Consider the following 18,731-nt stretch of genomic DNA (forward strand, 5'->3'; position numbering starts at 1 on the left):
CTTAGAGTAGACCCATTGAGATGAATGGCACTTCATGACTGAGGTACATTTCAATGGGTCTACTCTAAGTAGGACGCGTTGGGTTTCTCCCAAGGTCTTTTGCGCAGCGCCGAGCACACCCCTTGGGTCTTCGTAAGAGGAGAAGCGGGGGTGGGTGGGAGATTCTCCTCCAAGGAGAACGAACCACCGCCATCACCGCCCTAGGTCGGAGTGGCGTGGCTGGAAATCTGGCTCCGCGCGTGGGGCGAAGGCGCAGCCAGGTGAGTGCAACGGCCGCGCGGGCGGGCGAGCTGCGGGGCGGTGCCCAACAAACTGCACGCTCCCTGCCCGCCACCTGCGGCTCTTCGCTTCCCGGTCCCTCCTCCTCCTCCTGCTGCTGCTGCCGCCTGCCTGCCTGCCTGCCCGCCCTACCTGGCCGCGGCCACGTCAGGGGCTCCTGCGAACGCGTCTGCAACTCCCGCTCGCTCGGATCCCGCCGCCCGCCCGGAGTAGCCACCATGATCCCTGCCCGAGGCGGGGGCTCCATGCCGCCGCCCCCCAATGTCACCGCCTACTACCCCCCGCCGCGCATCACCCTCCCCTCCGGTGTGGAGATCCTGCGCACTTACTCGGGGGCCTTCATCGGCCTAGAAATCGTAAGTCACGGGGGAGGTTTTTTTTAGGGGTGGGGTACAGCGTTTGGGACGGCGGGGGGGAGCTAGCCGAGGGGAGCAACAAGTGAAGAGGAAATACGCAACAAGTGGTCCCAGGTGAGTTCACTGGGGCCTGCTTCCAGGTAAGTACATAAGAGCCGCCTTCCCCAACCTGGTGCCCTCCAGGTGTGTTGGACTTACATAAGAAGAGCCCTGCTGGATGAGACCAAGGGTCCATCTAGTTCAGCATTCTGTTCACGCAGTGGCCAACCAGCTAACAAGGGAATCTTGCGAATTGTAGTCCAAAACATCTGGAAGGTGTCCGATTTTGGGGGAGGCTGGTGTATAGCATCGCCACCCTATTCCCTTGGCAGTCTCTGTAATGTTTCACGGGAAGGGATATCTGATACAATGTAATTTTAAGGTGACGGGATTCTTTTATTTATTTTTCCAGTTCTCATTACCCTCACCCCACTTCTGTACAAATCTACTGTTGGTAGGATTGCTGCTTCTTTTTTCTTCCCATGCAAAACATTCTTTCTCCCCAAGCACAACAAAATATTTTTAAAATGACATTCCCCCCCGCCCCCTCTCTCTCTCTCACACACACACACACACAAATCCATCACTGCCACATGATGGGAGCCATGTTGTTGCAAATCTGGCCTGTACCACTTCAATGTGGGAACCTCTTCTATACACAGCTTTGAGTTCCCTGATGGAAGAAAGGCAGAATATATGAAATTCATCCTAATGATGGAAAAAAGGATGCACCAGCTGAATTTCTGTATGTCACACACCGCTGGCCAACTGATCCATTAGCCCCAACTTTATAAAATGTTCTTTGCTGCCCTCACACAATCCTTCTTAACTTTTCTCATTTCCTATTTTAGATGTGTATTGTATGGTCTTCCTCTGTTTACCGTGCTTAGTTGTTGTTGCTGTTGCATTGTTTGTGGTTATATTACCCAAAGGACAGGGTATTAAAGCTTTAGTGTGCAAACCAATGTGTGTTTAAACAGAAAAAAAGGACCTATAAACCCCAGAATTCCTTGCCTGGAAAATGCTAGGAGTTATAGGACTATCTAAACGCACATAGGATTGCACCCTTAAATAATATGTTTTGGTATCATTACTAGAGCCCTTTCTCTTACCCACTTCTCCCACTAATGCCTGTTTTTATTTATTTATTTATTTATTTATTTATTACATTTTTATACCGCCCAATAGCCAAAGTTCTCTGGGCGGTTCACAAAAATTAAAACCATAATAAAACAACCAACAGGTTAAAAGCACAAATACAAAATACAGTATAAAAAGCACAACCAGGATAAAACCACGCAGCAAAATTGATATAAGATTAAAATACAGAGTTAGAACAGTAAAATTTAAATGTAAGTTAAAATTAAGTGTTAAAATACTGAGAGAATAAAAAGGTCTTCAGTTGGCAATGAAAAGAGTACAGTGTAAGCACCAGTCGGACCTCTCTGGGGAGCTCATTCCACAACCGGGGTACCACAGCGGAGAAAGCCCTCCTCCTAGTAGCCACCTGCCTCACTTCCTTTGGCAGGGGCTCATGGAGAAGGGCTCCTGTAGATGATCTTAAGGTCTTGGCAGGTACATATGGGAGGAAGCGTTCCTTCAAATAACCTGGCCCCAAACCGTTTAGGGCTTTAAATGTCAATACCAGCACTTTGAATCGGGCCCAGACCTGGACTGGCAGCCAATGAAGTTGTAAAAGGACTAGTGTAATGTGATCTAGCTGGCAAGTTTCTCCTCTCAGCCCTGGAAGATCTGCTTTGACCTCTTTTGTCCCTAGTTAAACATTTCCTGTGGTTATGTAATCTTGCCCCCTAAACAATGTGAACGTACAAAGCTGCCTTATACAAAATCAATGTTTATTTATTGAGTTTAAATACTGCCCAATTGTCAAATGCCCTTGTGATGGTTTATAATCATAAAAACCCAAAGTAACAATAAAATAACCAATACAATATAGTACAATGAATGAAAATATCAAAATATTAACAACATTAAAAATATTAAAGAGCTAGCAATAAAGTTCACCATACAAGCAACAGATTAAAGTTCTGGAACAGGAAGGTTTTAGCCTGGTGTATAAATGTATACAATGAGGACACGAGGTAAATCACCCTGAGTATGCCAGTCCAAAGATGGGGGGCCATTACAGAGAAGGCTCTTTCCCTGGTAGCCACCCATCGCACCATTGTGAGCAGCGGCACCCAGAGAAAAGCCTCCAAAGACTATCTTAATAAATAATAGATAGTTTGGCACCTACACTGTGCTCCTTCCATCGCCAGTTGAAGACTTTTTTATTTTCTCAGTATTTTAACACCTAATTTAACCTAAATTTAAACTTTGCTGTTTATTTTCTCAGTATTTTGACACCTAATTTAACCTAAATTTAAACTTTGCTGTTTTAATTTCGTATTTTAACCTATATCAATTTCTGCTGTGTGGTTTTATCCTGGTTGTGCTTTTTATATTGTATTTTGTAATTGTGTTTTAGACTGTTGGTTGTTTTATTATGGTTTTAATTTTTGTGAACCGCCCAGAGAGCTTCGGCTATTGGACGGTATAAAAATGAAATAAATAAATAAATAAAAATGGGGGAAGGCACTCCTTCTGATCCTAAGCTTTTTAGGGCTTTAAAGGATATTAGTCCATTTAACCCAGTACTGTCTGTCTCACTGGCAATAGCTCTTAGAATGGCTGGATGTAAAAGAGGACAGGGCTCCTGTACCTTTAATACCTGTGTTGAAGAGGAAACTGTACAAGGCGTACCTGGTTATGCAAGCTTAGACGTGCTGAGCTCTCTGGCCCTTGCCTATAAGTGCCTGATTTTATTCATCCAGCCCTACACACACTCTCTTCAGCACCACGGCCTCTTTAGCCTAGCCTGTTTACACACACCTTCCATTCTAGATTAAGCTGGCTTTGTTTATGGAACGCGCTCAAAATGACTTGGTGGTTGTGACATCTGCTTTTGTGAATGGCTGCTTCCTGAGTGCAGATCTCAATCTTGGATGCCTGTGGACCAAATCCAGCCTCCTGGGGTCCCAGACCATCCTTCTGGGGCTGCCCAGGTGAACATGCCCCCTTCCACTGCCCCCCTTTCTCCCATCATATAAACATTCGGTGATTTCCTGGCTCTGCCACGGTTTCTCCCTCATTCTAAAAGACTGAAACACCCCTCCTAGGGCTTAATTTCTGGCATTAAAGGCTTTAAGCTAAAGTATGCTGCCGTTTTTTCATCCTGCCCCTTTTGCCTTGCGCCCTGCGTGGAAAGTGGCCCTAGAGAGCTTCTCTGAACAATTCTCCTAATGCAGGTTGAGAGGCAGACTTGCCATCTTCATCCATCTGTAACAGCTGCTGTGTGGCATGCAGGAATCCAAGCAGAGGGCATTTCCCCCCCAGTAAGGTAATGGCTGGTATTGGAAAATTGTCCCCTGTTGAATTTCTGCCTACTTTGCCATTGTTAAAGCCATAGGATCCCTACCAGAAACAAAGTTGGCAACATGTCCTTTTCTTTGCACCTCTGCAAATGAGTCTTATGTCCTAAACCTTTCTCAGACACACATATGCCTTTAAAGAGTGTTTGGAAACTCCAGCTGGTTCAAAGAGTTGCAGCCAGATTGTTGACTGGGGCTGGTTACAGGGAGCGTACATCTCCCCTGTTAAAACAGCTCCACTGGCTTCCAGTCTGTTTCCGGGCACAATTCAAAGTGCTGGTTATGACCTATAAAGCCCTATATGGCTCGGGTCCAGGTTATTTGAAAGACCGTATTCTCCCTTATGAGCCTGCCCGTGTTTTAAGAGCTTCTGGAGAAGCCCTTCTTTCAGTCCCACCATCTTCACAGGCGCGCTTGGTGGGAACATGGGAGAGGGCCTTCTTGGTGGCTGCTCCGGTGCTCTGGAACTCTCTTCCCAGGGAAGCTAGGCTGGCTCCCTCCTTGATGGGCTTTTGGAAGCAGGCTAAAACTTGTTTGTTCCAGCAGGCCTTTGGAGAGTAATTTGGTCCTCCATCTATGTTAATAACTTGTATTTTAAATGTGTGTTGTTGGTTTTACATTTCTTTTCGTAGGTTTTACAATGTATGTTTTAAACTTTGTAAGATCACCTTGAGGCCCAGTATTGGGCAAAAGGTGGGATACTAATAATAATAATAATAATAATAATAATAATAATAATAAGATGATGATGATGTTACTGAAACTTCTCTCCTTGTTATTACTCCTACTACTCACTCCTGCCATGATTCCTCCCATTTGTTGCCATGCTCCTTCCTAGAATTTAGCAAACACAGCTGCAGGACGCTTCCCTCCTGCGTTCTTTACACCCCTAGCTGTACTAATGACAATCACTGCAAAAGCCAACTAAGGGAATTTTCCTGTTGATACATAAAGGAGCTTAATCCAGAGCAGGGATGGGTAACATTGGCCTATTTTCCTGCAGACTTCTGCAAGTGAGTAGTTCAGATTTCTTGCAGGAGTTGTATGTCCCTCTCCTGGCAGCCCACTTGGCAAGGAGGGAGGGAGAAAAGAGGTGGCCCTGCCCACTGCTGGTTTAGCCCCATCCATTTTTGGCTTGTGGCTTCCAACAGGTCTCTCTCTCTCTCTCTCTCTCTCTCTCTCTCTCTCTCTCTCTCTCTCTCTCTCTCTCTCTCACACACACACACACACACACACACACACAGGCTCCCTGCCTCTGATTTAAGAGAATATAACTACCACAGTGGTTGGTATACATTTGGCTTGCAACCACTTGTGAAACTGGCCTGCACATTAATCCAATTAGTTACAGGCTCTCCCTGCTTTTTAAATCTGCCATTTTATTGCCATTATGTCCCAAGATTTAAATCAGCTTACTTTTTTTCATCATGTATTTCCTGAACAAGGTTTGCATGCTAATTTAAAACGTACTGGTTTGCAACTAAATGAAGGATTTATTATGATACTTTCATCACTGTGCTTTTTACAGCACAGCATTATATCTTCTTAGAAATGGGTGGAGGCAGGCAAGGGAGCAGTTTTGAAACTGAATGACTTCTGTTGGGCTCCCTCTGTATACATGCAGGGATATTAAACAAGATTACCTGCTTGAAAACTAAAGCTGAAAATTCCTCTGCAAATTACCTGGAGTAAGTCCCAATGAATAAGTGTGACTTAGTAAACAGACATCAGATGATGCTGTATATGCTGAGAACTTTCCAGAATGAACTAGTGGTTAAGAGCAGAATAATGTTTGTACTATAAAATCAAAAGTAAACTTCCTTCTTGTTTAGGTAGTAGGATTATAAATATTCACCAGCTAAGAAGTGAAGGTAGCTAGATTACAGAATTCAGGTAGTTAGAGGGCATACAATATAAGTGCAAGATTCTTTAAAGTAGGAGTAGGCAACTTAAGCCCCTCTAGATGTTTCAGCCTACAACTCCCATCAAGCCGAGCCAGCATAGCTAGTGGTGAGGGATAATGGAGATTGTAGGCGAAAACATCTGGAGTTGCCCACCCCTGCCTTAAATGGAGTGTTGTGGCTCTCTGCACTGGAACCATCAGTAATAACTATAGGTGCAAAGGCCTGACATTTTCAAAGGGCCAAACAAGCACTGGAAAATATGTACGTCTCCAGTTTGAGTACAGACATGAAGTTAAGTCCAGAACATGGCTGTGAGGCACGTGCAGCTTTGCTGAAACTAAGGCAATTTCGGTGTCATCAGTACCTAAATGAGAGTTTTCTTGGTAACCATCTTGCGCTCCCTGGAAGAAAAGTGGCATATAACTTAATACATTAGGCCTGCACTTAATTCTTGCTTGCAAAAAATGTTCCTGGTGAAAGGGAGCTTTTAGGAGGCACAACATTCTCACCCAAACTCAAATGTATCTCTTTGGGGCTTCTGTTTGCGGTCATAGTATCTCTTCTTCTCTACTGTTCCATCAGTACCATCCTTTTCTCAATCACTGCATAATCCCAACCAATCAGAGATCACATAGAGAACATGATGGCATTCTAGCTGTATGTAACAGCGTTGTAACAAAGCCACATTGCCTTCACTGAGTGGGAGAGCATGTCCCTGTGGCTGAGACAACCAAGCCGATGTTCCCTGACTGGCTGCAGTGATTTCTGTCTCAGCGTTATTGAAATGGTTGGTCCTGTTGCCTTGGCAACAGGGACATGTATTTTTACACACACACAAACACTGTTGCAGCCTTTCAAGCCTTCCCCAGGAAAATGACTGGAAAGCTGTGATGTGCAAAAGAGTTAGCAGAATTAGCCATCTCATTTTGGCTTAACCTTGCAAAGCAGGGGTGTTGCTAAGTCTAGGCCCCAAATTTATTCCCCATATCTTCAGGTCTGTTCCTAGAGCTCTAAGTGTCCAGTGGTGCCAATAGGATATATATATATATCAGCTTACTGCCATGCAGGGTGTAATTTTCAAGGAGGATTGCAGCTGGGAAGGCAAGGGTTAAGCCCCATCCCCACATGCCAGTCACCAGTGTTTACAACACAAAATAAACTGTTGTAAAAAAAATCTCTGCAAACGTTATTACAACCTTTTGAAAAAGGCCTAGCAATAAAGAAAGAGGGCAAAACACACAGGGCTTTTCATCAATAAAATTGTTTCCTGTATCCAGAGACTATTCTCTTCCCCTGTGAGCAATGCTCCTCCTACCCCACTCCATAGCAATTAACCTTGAGGGGGGGATATTTCCATTGGTGTTAATGGGAGGTTTTCCTAAACTTAGCTGTCATACAGGGGGAGGAGTTCCAGGGGAACCACCTTTGGAGAGGAAACAGGTTACCCTCCCTTCCCTGTGTCCCCCCCCTCCAATCCCATCTTCACATGGCAATTAAGTTTAGCAAGGGGGAAGCCTTCCATTAATATCAATGGAAAGATTGATCCCAAAGCTTTTAAATAACTAGCAACAGCCCAGCTGCAAAGCATTCCGTGTTTCCTCATCCCAGAGTTCCCTCTGTTTTACTGAAATACCTCAGAGTGGCTGCTTTGCTGTCAGGGTCTTTAGAATCCTTTTGAGGAGCCTAGGCTAAGAGCCATCCTAAATACCTACATAGAATCATAGAATAGTAGAGCTGGAAAGGGCCTATAAGGCCATCGAGTCCAACCCCCTGCTCAATGCAGGAATCCACCTTAAAGCATACCTGATGGCTGTCCAGCTGCCTCTTGAAGGCCTCTAGTGTAGGGGAGCCCACAACCTCCCTAGGTCATTGGTTCCATTGTTGTACTGCTCTAACAGTCAGGAAGTTTTTCCTGATGTCCACTCAGAACCAGGAATCTTCTGTGTGCAATATCTGTGCTCTGATACAGCGCTCTCGGTCTTCCCTGATGCCATAAAATCTCCTAATTTTCTCCACCTAAAAGATTGCAATCCTAGGCACACCTATGGGATAAATGCCTACTGAACATAGTGGGACTTATTTTGGAATATGTGTGCATAGCTGGACTCCCCAAGAGGACCTAACAAATCTTTAAGGACAAGCATGTTTAGACAGAAAAAAAGAGTCCTACAACTCCCAAGATTCCCCAGCCAGCCTTGCCTTTTCATTCCTGCGGAAGAGTAGCAACTTGAGGCAGCCTTCCCCAAAAGGTGAATTAAAGGGCAGCATGGGGCTCAGATGACAGACTGGCCAGCCCAGGGCCCTAAATTGGATCCACTTCTTAGAGCCAAAACAGACATTACTTAAGTCTTTGCTGCCTGGCGAATGCTGGGAGTCGTAGCACTTCTTTCTATCTAAACATGCATAGGATTGCGGCTTAAACCTGTTTACTTTGCCACCACCTGGAAACTTGGATCAGCGATGATAGATTATTCCAGAACTGTCCCCAACCCAGGGCCCTCCAAAGGTGTTGAAGGGCAACTCCCATCAGCATGACCATATCCCACGATGCAGTCCTTGCACCTGATATATTCCTTGTGTCTCTGCTTCTCCCAGCTCCCAACAATGCATTCTGTGGTAAAGAAGCCTTTTAAAATGTGGGTGTTGTTTGGCATGCTGTTTATTTGTTCGTTTGTTTAATTTATATCCCGTCTTTCCGCCCAAAACTGGCGCTCAAAGCAACTAACAATAAAAATCCGTTGTGCAGATCACTGTAAGAAGGTGTGTTTGTGTGTGTGTGTATGTGTGTGGGATGTGTGTTCAGGGGACAAAGATGGAATGGGGGGGAATTAAGTATTTTAACTAAACAAATGTGGTTTCAACTGAGACTAATTGGAATACGAACTGTGTTTGAAACAGGTTATAAACTGGTATACTTGTAAAAAAAAATTCAATATTTCTAATTCCACTGATACATTTCCAATTCTGTTCAGGTATTTTCTTCATCATTGTTTTCACTCAAATATATTCATTTCTACAAATATCCTGTGTAAATCTTCAGTAACACCTTTTAGGGTTCCTAATGCTTTTTGCATTTGTTTGTTTTCGCGACGATAATTTTCCAGCCGTTTCACTTGCGTCAAGATGGGCTGTTTTGTTGATTTTTTTTTTTTTTACCCCCACAAAATGGTGACATAAATAAGAATCTTGCAGAAACCCAGATGTGCTTAATCAGCAAAACAAACTTGGAAGTTGGGGTGCCAGTTCACAAAACTATTTCTCCTTGAAAAAGTCCCATTTGATTTCCATGAGGCTTATTCCGAGGTAAATGGGTACAGAATTGCAGCCTTAATTTAAAAAAAGAAAGGAAGAGAATTGGATGGAAATAATTATTTTTAGTTTCTTGCCAAACCACTTATTGCATGGTACTGCCAGGTGTATCCAGCAGTTGACCATGCCAGAGGTGGTCATGTGACTTGATGTAGAATTTATGAGACAGACATATCATGTCGCATATTTACAAATGGATCTTACTATGTTTTTTGTTTAAACAATTGGACCACATGTGCTGCGTTTCTGTGTTTTTGGATTGCACACCTCCAAAGCAGGAAGAAGACTTTTATAGAAACACAAATGCTTGCTAAGCCCTGATGCAAGTTGTTCTGTGACCTCCAGCCCAGTCATTATGATAAAAGCACATAATTACAATGGAAGCACACACCCCAATATGGGGTGTGTGCTTCCATGACCTCCCTCTCCTTGGAAGGATTTCCACCTCTTTTTATGGACCCTGCTCCTGTTCCTCTAACACAGTGGTCTTCAACTGGAAGGTCATGACCCCAAAGTGGGTTGCGAGATCAGTCCAAATGGGTTGCGGCAAAGCTGTTGCTGCCATGATGGATGTGAAGAAAATTGTGAAAGTGAGTCCCATGATGTAGGATGGGAGTCCAAGGTGGGTCTCGGGTCTGGATCAGTTGAAGACCACTGCGTCTAACATACAATTTTCAAACGTCTTTCAGTTTCATAGAAGCTCTCATGAGGGAGAGGGCTGCATTCCTATGGGCTGGGCTGGAGGCCAAAATTTCTGGTGGTGGTAGAATTGAAACTTATGAAAAGGAACTGGCAAAAACAAGGGAAGTGCATGTATTTTGCCATCCTTAAACCCACAAAGACTCCAGAAGACAAAGCCCTAGTAAGGCTGCGTAGAGAAGCCCACAATATTCATGTATTTTAGCTTTAACATTAAACTTGGTCTGTCTGTTTTCTTTTTTGTGTCATTCTTCTACAGCTGTTTGGAGCACTAGTCTGGATTTTAGTAGCTTCCACCAATGTCCCTTTGCCACTGCTACAAGGCTGGGTCATGTTTGTGTCCGTGACAGCCTGTTTCACCTCGATCTCCTTCCTCTGCGTGTTTCTCTTCAGTTATAGAGAGAGAATCGCCATTGATTGGAACCGTTTGGTAAGCAATTAAGAAGTGATGTGCTAAAAACTGGAAATAAGTGGATGTTTATTCAATATCTAAATGCTTCATAACTTGCACCTGTGACATCATCCGCACATGTAGTCACAGGTCCAGTAGAGGAAATGCTGAAATGATGCTTTCGGACATATTGGATGTAGATCTTTGATATAACAACCTGAAATATTGGGACTAATGCTGTAATGCAGGAGTGCAGGACATCTGGCTCGTGAGCCAAAACTGGCCCGCGGAGAGTCCTTGAGATCCTCCTGGGAGTGGGACTTGTGAACCGCCCAGAGAGCTTTGAGAACCGCCCAGAGAGCTTTGGCTATTGGGCGGCATAAAAATGTAATAAATAAATAAATAAATACAATCCCTGCCCCCTAAAGTAATCCCCTATGGAGAAATCCCTGCTGTTATCTCCAGTCTCTTCCGAACATCCACTCTTCCCAGCACCGTGGCATCTGGTGGCGCACCCCACACCCATGGGGATGAGGCATGCTGCATGATATCAGCTAGCACTAGGCAGAGCAGCTGCTCTTTCCAAGCATTGGGTGATGGGGACAGTGAGAGGTGCATAAAGGAGGCACCTGACTCAGCCACTACTGGGAGGAACTGTTCTTCGCAGCACCTGAGAAGTCCCTTTCTCTCTCTCTCTCTCTCTCTCTCTCTCTCTGGCCCCATTCAGAAGACACCTTAAACCACAGCTTTAACCATGGTGGTTAAGCCAGAAAGCCAGGCTGTGTTCAGAAGACACCTTAAACCATTTAACCATAGTGAATAAGCCTTTTTGCCTTCATCACTGTGGTTTAAGGTGTCTTCAGAACACAGCCTGGCTTTCTGGCTTAACCACCATGGTTAAAGCTGTGGTTTAAGATGGCTTCTGAATGGGGCCTCTCTCGCTCTCTCTTTTTCTTTTTTTAAGTTAGTTTTGACTTCCATTTTTTTAATGGAATTTGTTTTCCAGCTCTAACAAATCCAATCCCCCCCCCATGTGAGTCAATTTCTTTACAGTCTTTCTGATCACTTAGGATCTCATTTCATTTCACTGATTTCATTTTTGTACTGCACAATAGCCAAAGTTCTCTGGGCGGTTCTCAAAAACCAGGGTGTTTAATTGCTAAAAAATAATGCATAACACACAAATAAGACCAACGCCTTTGGGCTGGGATGAGAAATTTGGTTTGATGGGATTAAGGAACTTTAAAAGTGCTATCCTAGGGGAAATAGGGGATAGGTCCTTTAGACTTCTGGCTTGTTCTGACTAACATCAGAATCCCCAGCCTCCTGTGGGTTCACCTGGATGGGATGAAGAAAAAGGGGGTTCAGGAGAGTGTGCACAACTCCAAGCAACCATTGCCGGATGGGACGTGAATGTTGGGCAGGAGGCATTGGGCAGTCAGACTATGCAAATTGAGGGCAGAGTAGCCTGGCAGTGGTGCTGAAGGGAGCACCAGAGCCATGACTCTTTGGGATGGGCACCATTTTAATTTTTCTACCATTTAGAAGGTCAGTGGTAGGGTGCATTTGCTTTGTGTGCAGAAGATCCTAGATTCAATCCACAGCATCTCCAAGTGAGGCTGGAGAGACACGGCCAAAGAGTTTTGGATCAAGGATCTGACTCAGGCAGCTTCCCACAGCTGGGTGGGTTCCAGTTTTGACAACTTTGTTCAAATTATTTCCCGGGTTTTGCCCATATTTAAATAGCAGTGTGGGTTATAAAGCAGTAATAATTGGGGAGCTTCATGTCCTGTCTAAACTTCCTGCGCCCCTCCAGCAAAAAAATTTCTCTCATAGTTACAAAAGTCCTAGCCTTTACTTTGGCTGGCAACAGAGTACTTCATTGTAATTGTTGCCAAGGGGGAAAGGAAGTTCCCAGGCAGGGTGACTGGGTAGAGGAAATGAGATCATCTCTCTCTGAAGTCCTGCACACACTGAGCTACTCATAAGGATGTGTATGCTCTCCTTCTTCTGCTCAGGTGCCAGGAATTTGGGCAAGGGAGTTGTACAGTAGACATCTAACTGACTCAAACATGAAGGCTGGTCCTTGGTCCACATTCATTACAATCTGCTTATTATGCTGCATGTGTTATGGTACCTGCCCTTTTTACACAGGGTCCTGGCTCCCTTATCTAACCCAGGGGCAGGAGCAGTCTTTTTTAATTGCTTTGCAGCACCTGGTTTGCTTCTCATCGGCTGCATTTGGACAACACAATAACCAACAGTGGTTTAAATAGTCAACCGTTAGTTATTGTATTGTCTGTCAGGCAAAAACCACCCCAGGGTTGACTATTTCCCCAAAATAACCAACAGAGAAAAACAACGCTCTGCAGAGTTGACTGTTCGCAGAACCGTTGGTTAGCATGTTGTCTGCCGGGCTCTGTGGTCTATTTCTCCCTGTTGAGTTGACTATTTCAGCTGCCTACAGAGTCCTCCGGGAAGAGTGACCAAAGCAGTGGCTGCTGCTCTAGCCCAACCTGCAGAACTTGCAATGGCTGATGGGATACCAGCGGGAGGACTGGGGTGGAGAGAGGGCAGGGCATGTGTCAATCAAGGGGTTAATTCACTCCACAGTTGATTGTAATCATGTCGTGTGGAGAGTACCCCCTTGATAATCAACCCTGGAGTTGACTATTAACCCACCATTAACTATTGTGTTGTCTGAACGCAGCCTTCGTCTATTATATTCTAGCTGATGCCTTTTCCTATGGGTGGTTGGTGAGGGGAAGCCTGTATATTGCAAAAGCCCTGGGGACTGCAGTGAATCTCTGTGAGATTTCACACTGAGGCACATTGACGCCCTGAATCCCATTCGGTGGAAAGCCGCTCTGCAGAGGAGATCTTGCTCCCCATTGCAACGTTGTCCCCCAAACACAGAGCTTGCTTTCTTTCCTTTTCTTCTTCTTCTTCTGAAGAGTGACCTGAACTACAGCCATTCACTCACATGGGACAAACCTCCGGGATCAACCTGGGGTGAAACTAGATGTAATGGGAGTATTGGCAACTCCTATCTGCCCCACACTTGTCTCTGGTAACTTTCACTAAAGGGAACATGGGACATGCCATCATTTAGCATTTTCCTGTAGCAGTGTTTGGTTGCTGCTTGCAGGAGGCAAAAAAGCTTTAATGACTTCCATCAGATGCCCCCTTTATGAAAGGAAGACATGGGTTGGGAGCAGTCATTTGTGGACTTACACACCTTTTAGTTTCTCCCATATGAGTGAATGGCTGCCACTCACTCCTGACATCTAGGTAGCTCCTTATTCCACTTGAGTTCCCGAAAACCTAAACTTGCATTTTGACCTGGGGGAACCCAGTATCGGGGGTGGGGGGGTAGGTTTCAGAGCAGGTTTAGTCTGCTTAGAACCTTGGTCCAAATAATACCCAGTTTATTTTGCCCTGCAGAATCTGAGTTACACCTCTAGTTCGGTTTCTTCATAACAGTGGGATGGAAAAACAGGAACGGACTTTTATATGTATCTTTAATGTGCACACCCTCCTTATCAGGGTGGCTCCATATACACAGTAGGAGAATTCAGAATTAGGAGCTCTGCATCTAGGACAAATCAGGAAAAGTTTTGAGGATGCTTCAAGATGGAGAGTTCCTAGAGCTAACAGTCAGAAGATATTGTGCAGCGATCCTGTCTCTTCTTCCTTAACAGATTTATTTTTCTGTTAAAAAAAAAGTGGAAGAAGCAATAAGAAAACATGGGCAGGCTACAAAGTAAAGACAATGATGTTTGGAGGCATTTACACTGGGCCCATAACCAGGGAAGGGCTGGGGAGGCTGCCCCCCCCCCCAATTCTTTTACAAACAAATAATTAAAGAACAGTTTACAGATTTGGCTTTTAAAGGCCTGCAACCAAAATGAACTGTCCCTCTACTTTTTCAGCGGCCCCCATTTAGAAATTTTAGGCTGCCTACATATGTAAAATTCCATTAATGAAGTAAGGTGATTGCATACTATAAAGCCTCGTCTGGAAGCACTCCAAATCGAAACATCCTTAAGAAGTCACAGTAGATATGCAAAAATGCATTTGACCGCATGTAGTATAGTGCAGCCTTCCCCAAACCGGCTGAGATGATAGGAGTTGTAGTCCCTCACATCCAGAGGTTGCCGGGTTGGGAAAGAGTGGAATCTGGAATTGAGCCAAGGAGGCCTGGGTTCAAATCCCTGCTCAGCCATGAAGAGCACTGGATGGCCTCCGGCATGCCACGATCTTCCAGCCCAGCCTAGTCCAGTCCAATCCTATCTCACAGGGTTGTTGTGAGGATAAAATAAAGAGGGGCGTGGAGTACTGATGTTAGTGGAAGAACTGGAAGATATAACCCACAAACAAACAGATCCGATACAGTTATTGTGAGTAGCAGCATAGATCTCATTAGCAAAAATGCTGGAGCACATGAACATTCCAACAATTAAGCATTGTTGATGAAGTCATGGAATGTAGTTTTAATGGGACAGGGGGAATATTGTTTATACTAAATCTAGGATTAGCGACAATCTGACTCTAAAATTTCCAAATAAGTGAAAAATAAGTATTTTTGGATCTACTTTGGACGTCTTTATGATTTAGCAATCCCTCCTGTGGATATATTACTATGTTGCAAGATGCCATGTAAGATGCAATGTATGATGTTTTTAACAAGTGCATGCTTATCTTTTATACATTTTCTCCTTTTCTTTATTATGGATGCATTAAAATAGTAGTTGAAAAAGGATGGAATAAGCAGATGTATGCCACGTTAAATTCCTTTTTTGAACCCATGTATGTCCATGGCCATGATAGCAATTCTGTCCATGTGGAAACAGATTCTGCAAGTGAATTCTGTAATTTAGCAGCAAGTTCTTCTGTCCCTGCCTGGTGGTTTTATTCTTGTTGTGTGACAAGGGGCATGTCTACGCCATGCCTTAACCCAGGGATCACCCCGGGATCATCCCTGTGCATCCACATGATGCACAGGGGATCCTGGGGGCAGGGAGGGAAGATCCCTGCCCCCGGGAATGGCCGGAATGGCTTTTAGCCTGATTTTTTTCCATGGTCTTGGGATCGTCCTGAGACTATGGGAGGTGTGGGCGGCTGTCCTGGTTTTGTCCTGTCTCCTTGCAAGTAAACGTGAGGAGCCAGGAACCGGGCATGGAGCTCTTCAGGTGCCCCGTGCCCATTGGTGATGGGGAGAGGAGCAGGAGTGGGGCTTTTTTTAAAAAAAAAATTTTAATTTTCGCTGGAGCGCAAGTGCGTTCCAGCTCGTCTTGTTTGTAAAATGGCCACCACAACGGGCGCGATGCCCAGGATGTTACACCGCCTATGTGGACTGAGGGGGAGGATCTCTCGATTACCATATCACGAGATCCTCCCCCTCCCCCTCCCCTGGTGTAGACATGCCCAAGGAGTTTCATTGCCTTGTTGGTTGTTAAAAGAAAACTTGAAACAGGGCAAATGTACCATTTCTGTTTGGTTCAAACAAACTCTTGTGTTTCCCTTTTTCTTTTCAGGATTTTCTTTACCACGCAGGCGTCTTCGTCTTTTATTTCGGAACCTTTCTACTGCAAGCTGCCACAACCTCTTTGCATGCTCATCCATTAAAGACCAGGTTCAATCTCCAGATCAACAGTACCACCTATGAAAATCTTTTAAATGAGCATGAATATAACTTGAGCATAGCAGCTACTGTAAGTATTCCGCAGGCTCGTCCTGTGCTTAGCCAGGCTTCCAATAATTCTGGCAGGGATGAGCAAAGAGCCTTTTTTCTTTCCATTTTGTTTCTGGTCTGCCTTTCTGGGCCAGCCTGACCACAAGAGGGAGTCCACAGGGTACCACAAGTGACTTTCTCAGGGGAGAAGGGTCATAGCTCAGTGGTAGAGCACATGCTTTGCATGCAGAAAGTTACAGGTTCAATTCCCGGCTTCCCCAGGTAAAGCTACAGAAAGATTCGGCCTGAAACCCTCAAAGAGCTGCTGCCAGTCAATGTCAACAATACCGGGCTAAATGGACCAAGTATAAGGCACCTTCCTAAGTTCCCGGATAGGGGTGGGCAGGAATTGCAGGCTGTTGGATCACTCCAAGTGGACCCCTTGCTCCAAAGTCTGGAATTTAACTGAAGTCTTTCTTCTTTCTTATCAATCTTGGCCAGGGGTCCCCAACCTTTCTGGGTCAGTTGGCACATTTTGAGAGTTGTTGCTCTCACAAAATGGCTGCCATGATAGGCATGGCTGGTCACAAAACACTCATTTCCCAGAAGGCAAATGGGTGAAATTGGACCATCATACTCCTCCCCAGAGGAACCACTAGTTGCTTCTGCCTGTGCCACATAGTACTTGACAGGTTACCAAGTAACCGGTCTTGCCCCCCTTATCTACAGGAAGCTGCCTTGTACCATCTAGCCCAACCTGATGCCCTCCAGATATTTTAGACTTCAATTTCCCATCAACCTCAGCCAGCATGGCTAATGGTAAGGGATTATGGGAGTTGTAGTCCAACACGTCCAAGTTGGGGAAGTCTACTCTAGCCTAACACTGTCAGTAGCTACTACTACTACTTCATTGTCATCATATCCTACCCTCCCTCCAAGGAACTCAGGATGGTATACATCGTTCTCTCCTCTTATCCTTCAACAACCCTGCAGGTTAGATTAGGGTAAGAGATGTTGCCTGGTCCAAAATCGTCAAGTGAGCTTCATGACTGAGCAGGGATTTGAACCAGGGTTGCAGCACTCCAGCCGCTGCATCCCACTGGCTCACCTCCTTGAGTACACAGAGCTCAGTCTAGATTTCAGTGGGGAGTTTGTTGCCGTATAGGAGTGTCTGCTGCTGTTATTATTTATTATTATTATTTATTTATATAGCGCCATCAATGTACATGGTGCTGTACAGAGTAAAACAATAAAATAGCAAGACCCTGCCGCATAGGCTTACATTCTAATAAATGACCCCTCTTGGGTCTAGGAGTTCGCTGTTTGCCTCCACTTATCCTCTGATTCTTGAGGGAGCAACTTGTAGCCCATCCAGATGTTTTGCTCTGTAACTTTCCACCGGCTTAGCCAATGGTGAGGGATCATGTTGGCCAAAACATCTGGAGGGCCGCATGTTGCCCACCCCTGCTCTATTTCCAAATATGGAAATAAAGGAGCTATTACAACGTTTCCAGAGTATGCACTCATCTAAGCAAAACCACGTCCAGATACTTTTGACATTTTGACCACTTGGAGAACTGGGGAGCCATGACAATGTCAGCGTGGGGAAGGGTGGGGTTAAAAGCAGTCCAGCCTAAAACTCACCTTGCCATTTTCTCCCCTGCAGATTTTTGCCTTTGCGACAACTGCGTGTTATGGGTGCAGCACAGCCCTTGCTTTAAGAAGATGGAAACTATAGCACTAGAAGAGGCAAGCGGCTCCAAAGCATCCCATCGAGTTTATGTACCTGTTCCAGTGATCAAATTGATGTACAGCATCCATTGAAAAAGAATGGAGGTTCAAAGGATGTCTGGAATACATTTATATTTTTCTAAAAAGTTGACACACATCCAGAAAAAGTTCATGTTATAATCATATATCAAATATATATATTTGACGGGGGTTGGGGGGGGCATTTTTAAGCTACATCAAAAATGCCCCCCTGCTTTCACGCTCCCATTCACAGGCCACAAAAGTGCAGTCACATTTTTGGCCAAGTTCTTGGGGGCAGGATAAATTGTTAACATTTTTGGACTTTGGAGGAGGGCATACCTGGACAAATGGTGCCAATAGTGGAAGTGGCTTTTGTCTGTGTGTTTTTCTTTAACAAATAGCTGGCCACTATTTGCAGGCGCCATCTTTCCCCACACACACACACACGCACACACACAGTGCCTCATAAATGTCCTGAGGCAGCAGCCTTCCACGTGGATGGGGGAACATGGCGGCTCACTGGGTCATCAATTTGAACAAACACAAGTCGTGGCTGCCGTCGCCACGACTTGTCAAAATTTCTTCTGCCTCTCGCATCCTCTCCATTTTTATTTTATTTTATTCTGTCGGCATGAAAAAAGCTGTGCCGAAAATTCCAGCCCAGCGTTACTGTATTTATATCTCCGGTTTTCAGCTGCTTACGTTGACTGATCTGCTAGGAGCATTATCCTCTGTTACAGATAGTATTATGAAGTTGAGTGATGAACAGGGCTATCGATAGCAGACAACTGAAATTTTGGTGCTAATCAACGGCTTGCAGGAGGAATAAAACTCGCAGCAGATGTGTTGTCTATCTCACACATATGCAAACATAGGAAGGCAGCTATAAAATGGTAA

The 18,731-nt window shown here is 44.9% G+C and overlaps 1 protein-coding gene across 1 annotated transcript; it reads left to right on the forward strand.

The window, feature by feature from the left end:
- Positions 1-312: 312 nt before the first annotated feature.
- On the forward strand, positions 313-18,286 carry MAL2 (mal, T cell differentiation protein 2). The gene is made up of 4 exons (XM_063131090.1): positions 313-635; positions 10,277-10,447; positions 15,946-16,122; positions 17,749-18,286. The coding sequence occupies exons 1-4, from the start codon at positions 498-500 to the stop codon at positions 17,818-17,820; spliced, it is 558 nt and encodes a 185-aa protein (XP_062987160.1). The 5' UTR covers positions 313-497; the 3' UTR covers positions 17,821-18,286.
- The last annotated feature ends 445 nt before the right edge of the window (positions 18,287-18,731 follow it).

The sequence above is a fragment of the Elgaria multicarinata genome, chromosome 7, assembly GCF_023053635.1.
Source record: "Elgaria multicarinata webbii isolate HBS135686 ecotype San Diego chromosome 7, rElgMul1.1.pri, whole genome shotgun sequence".
NCBI lineage: Eukaryota > Metazoa > Chordata > Lepidosauria > Squamata > Anguidae > Elgaria > Elgaria multicarinata.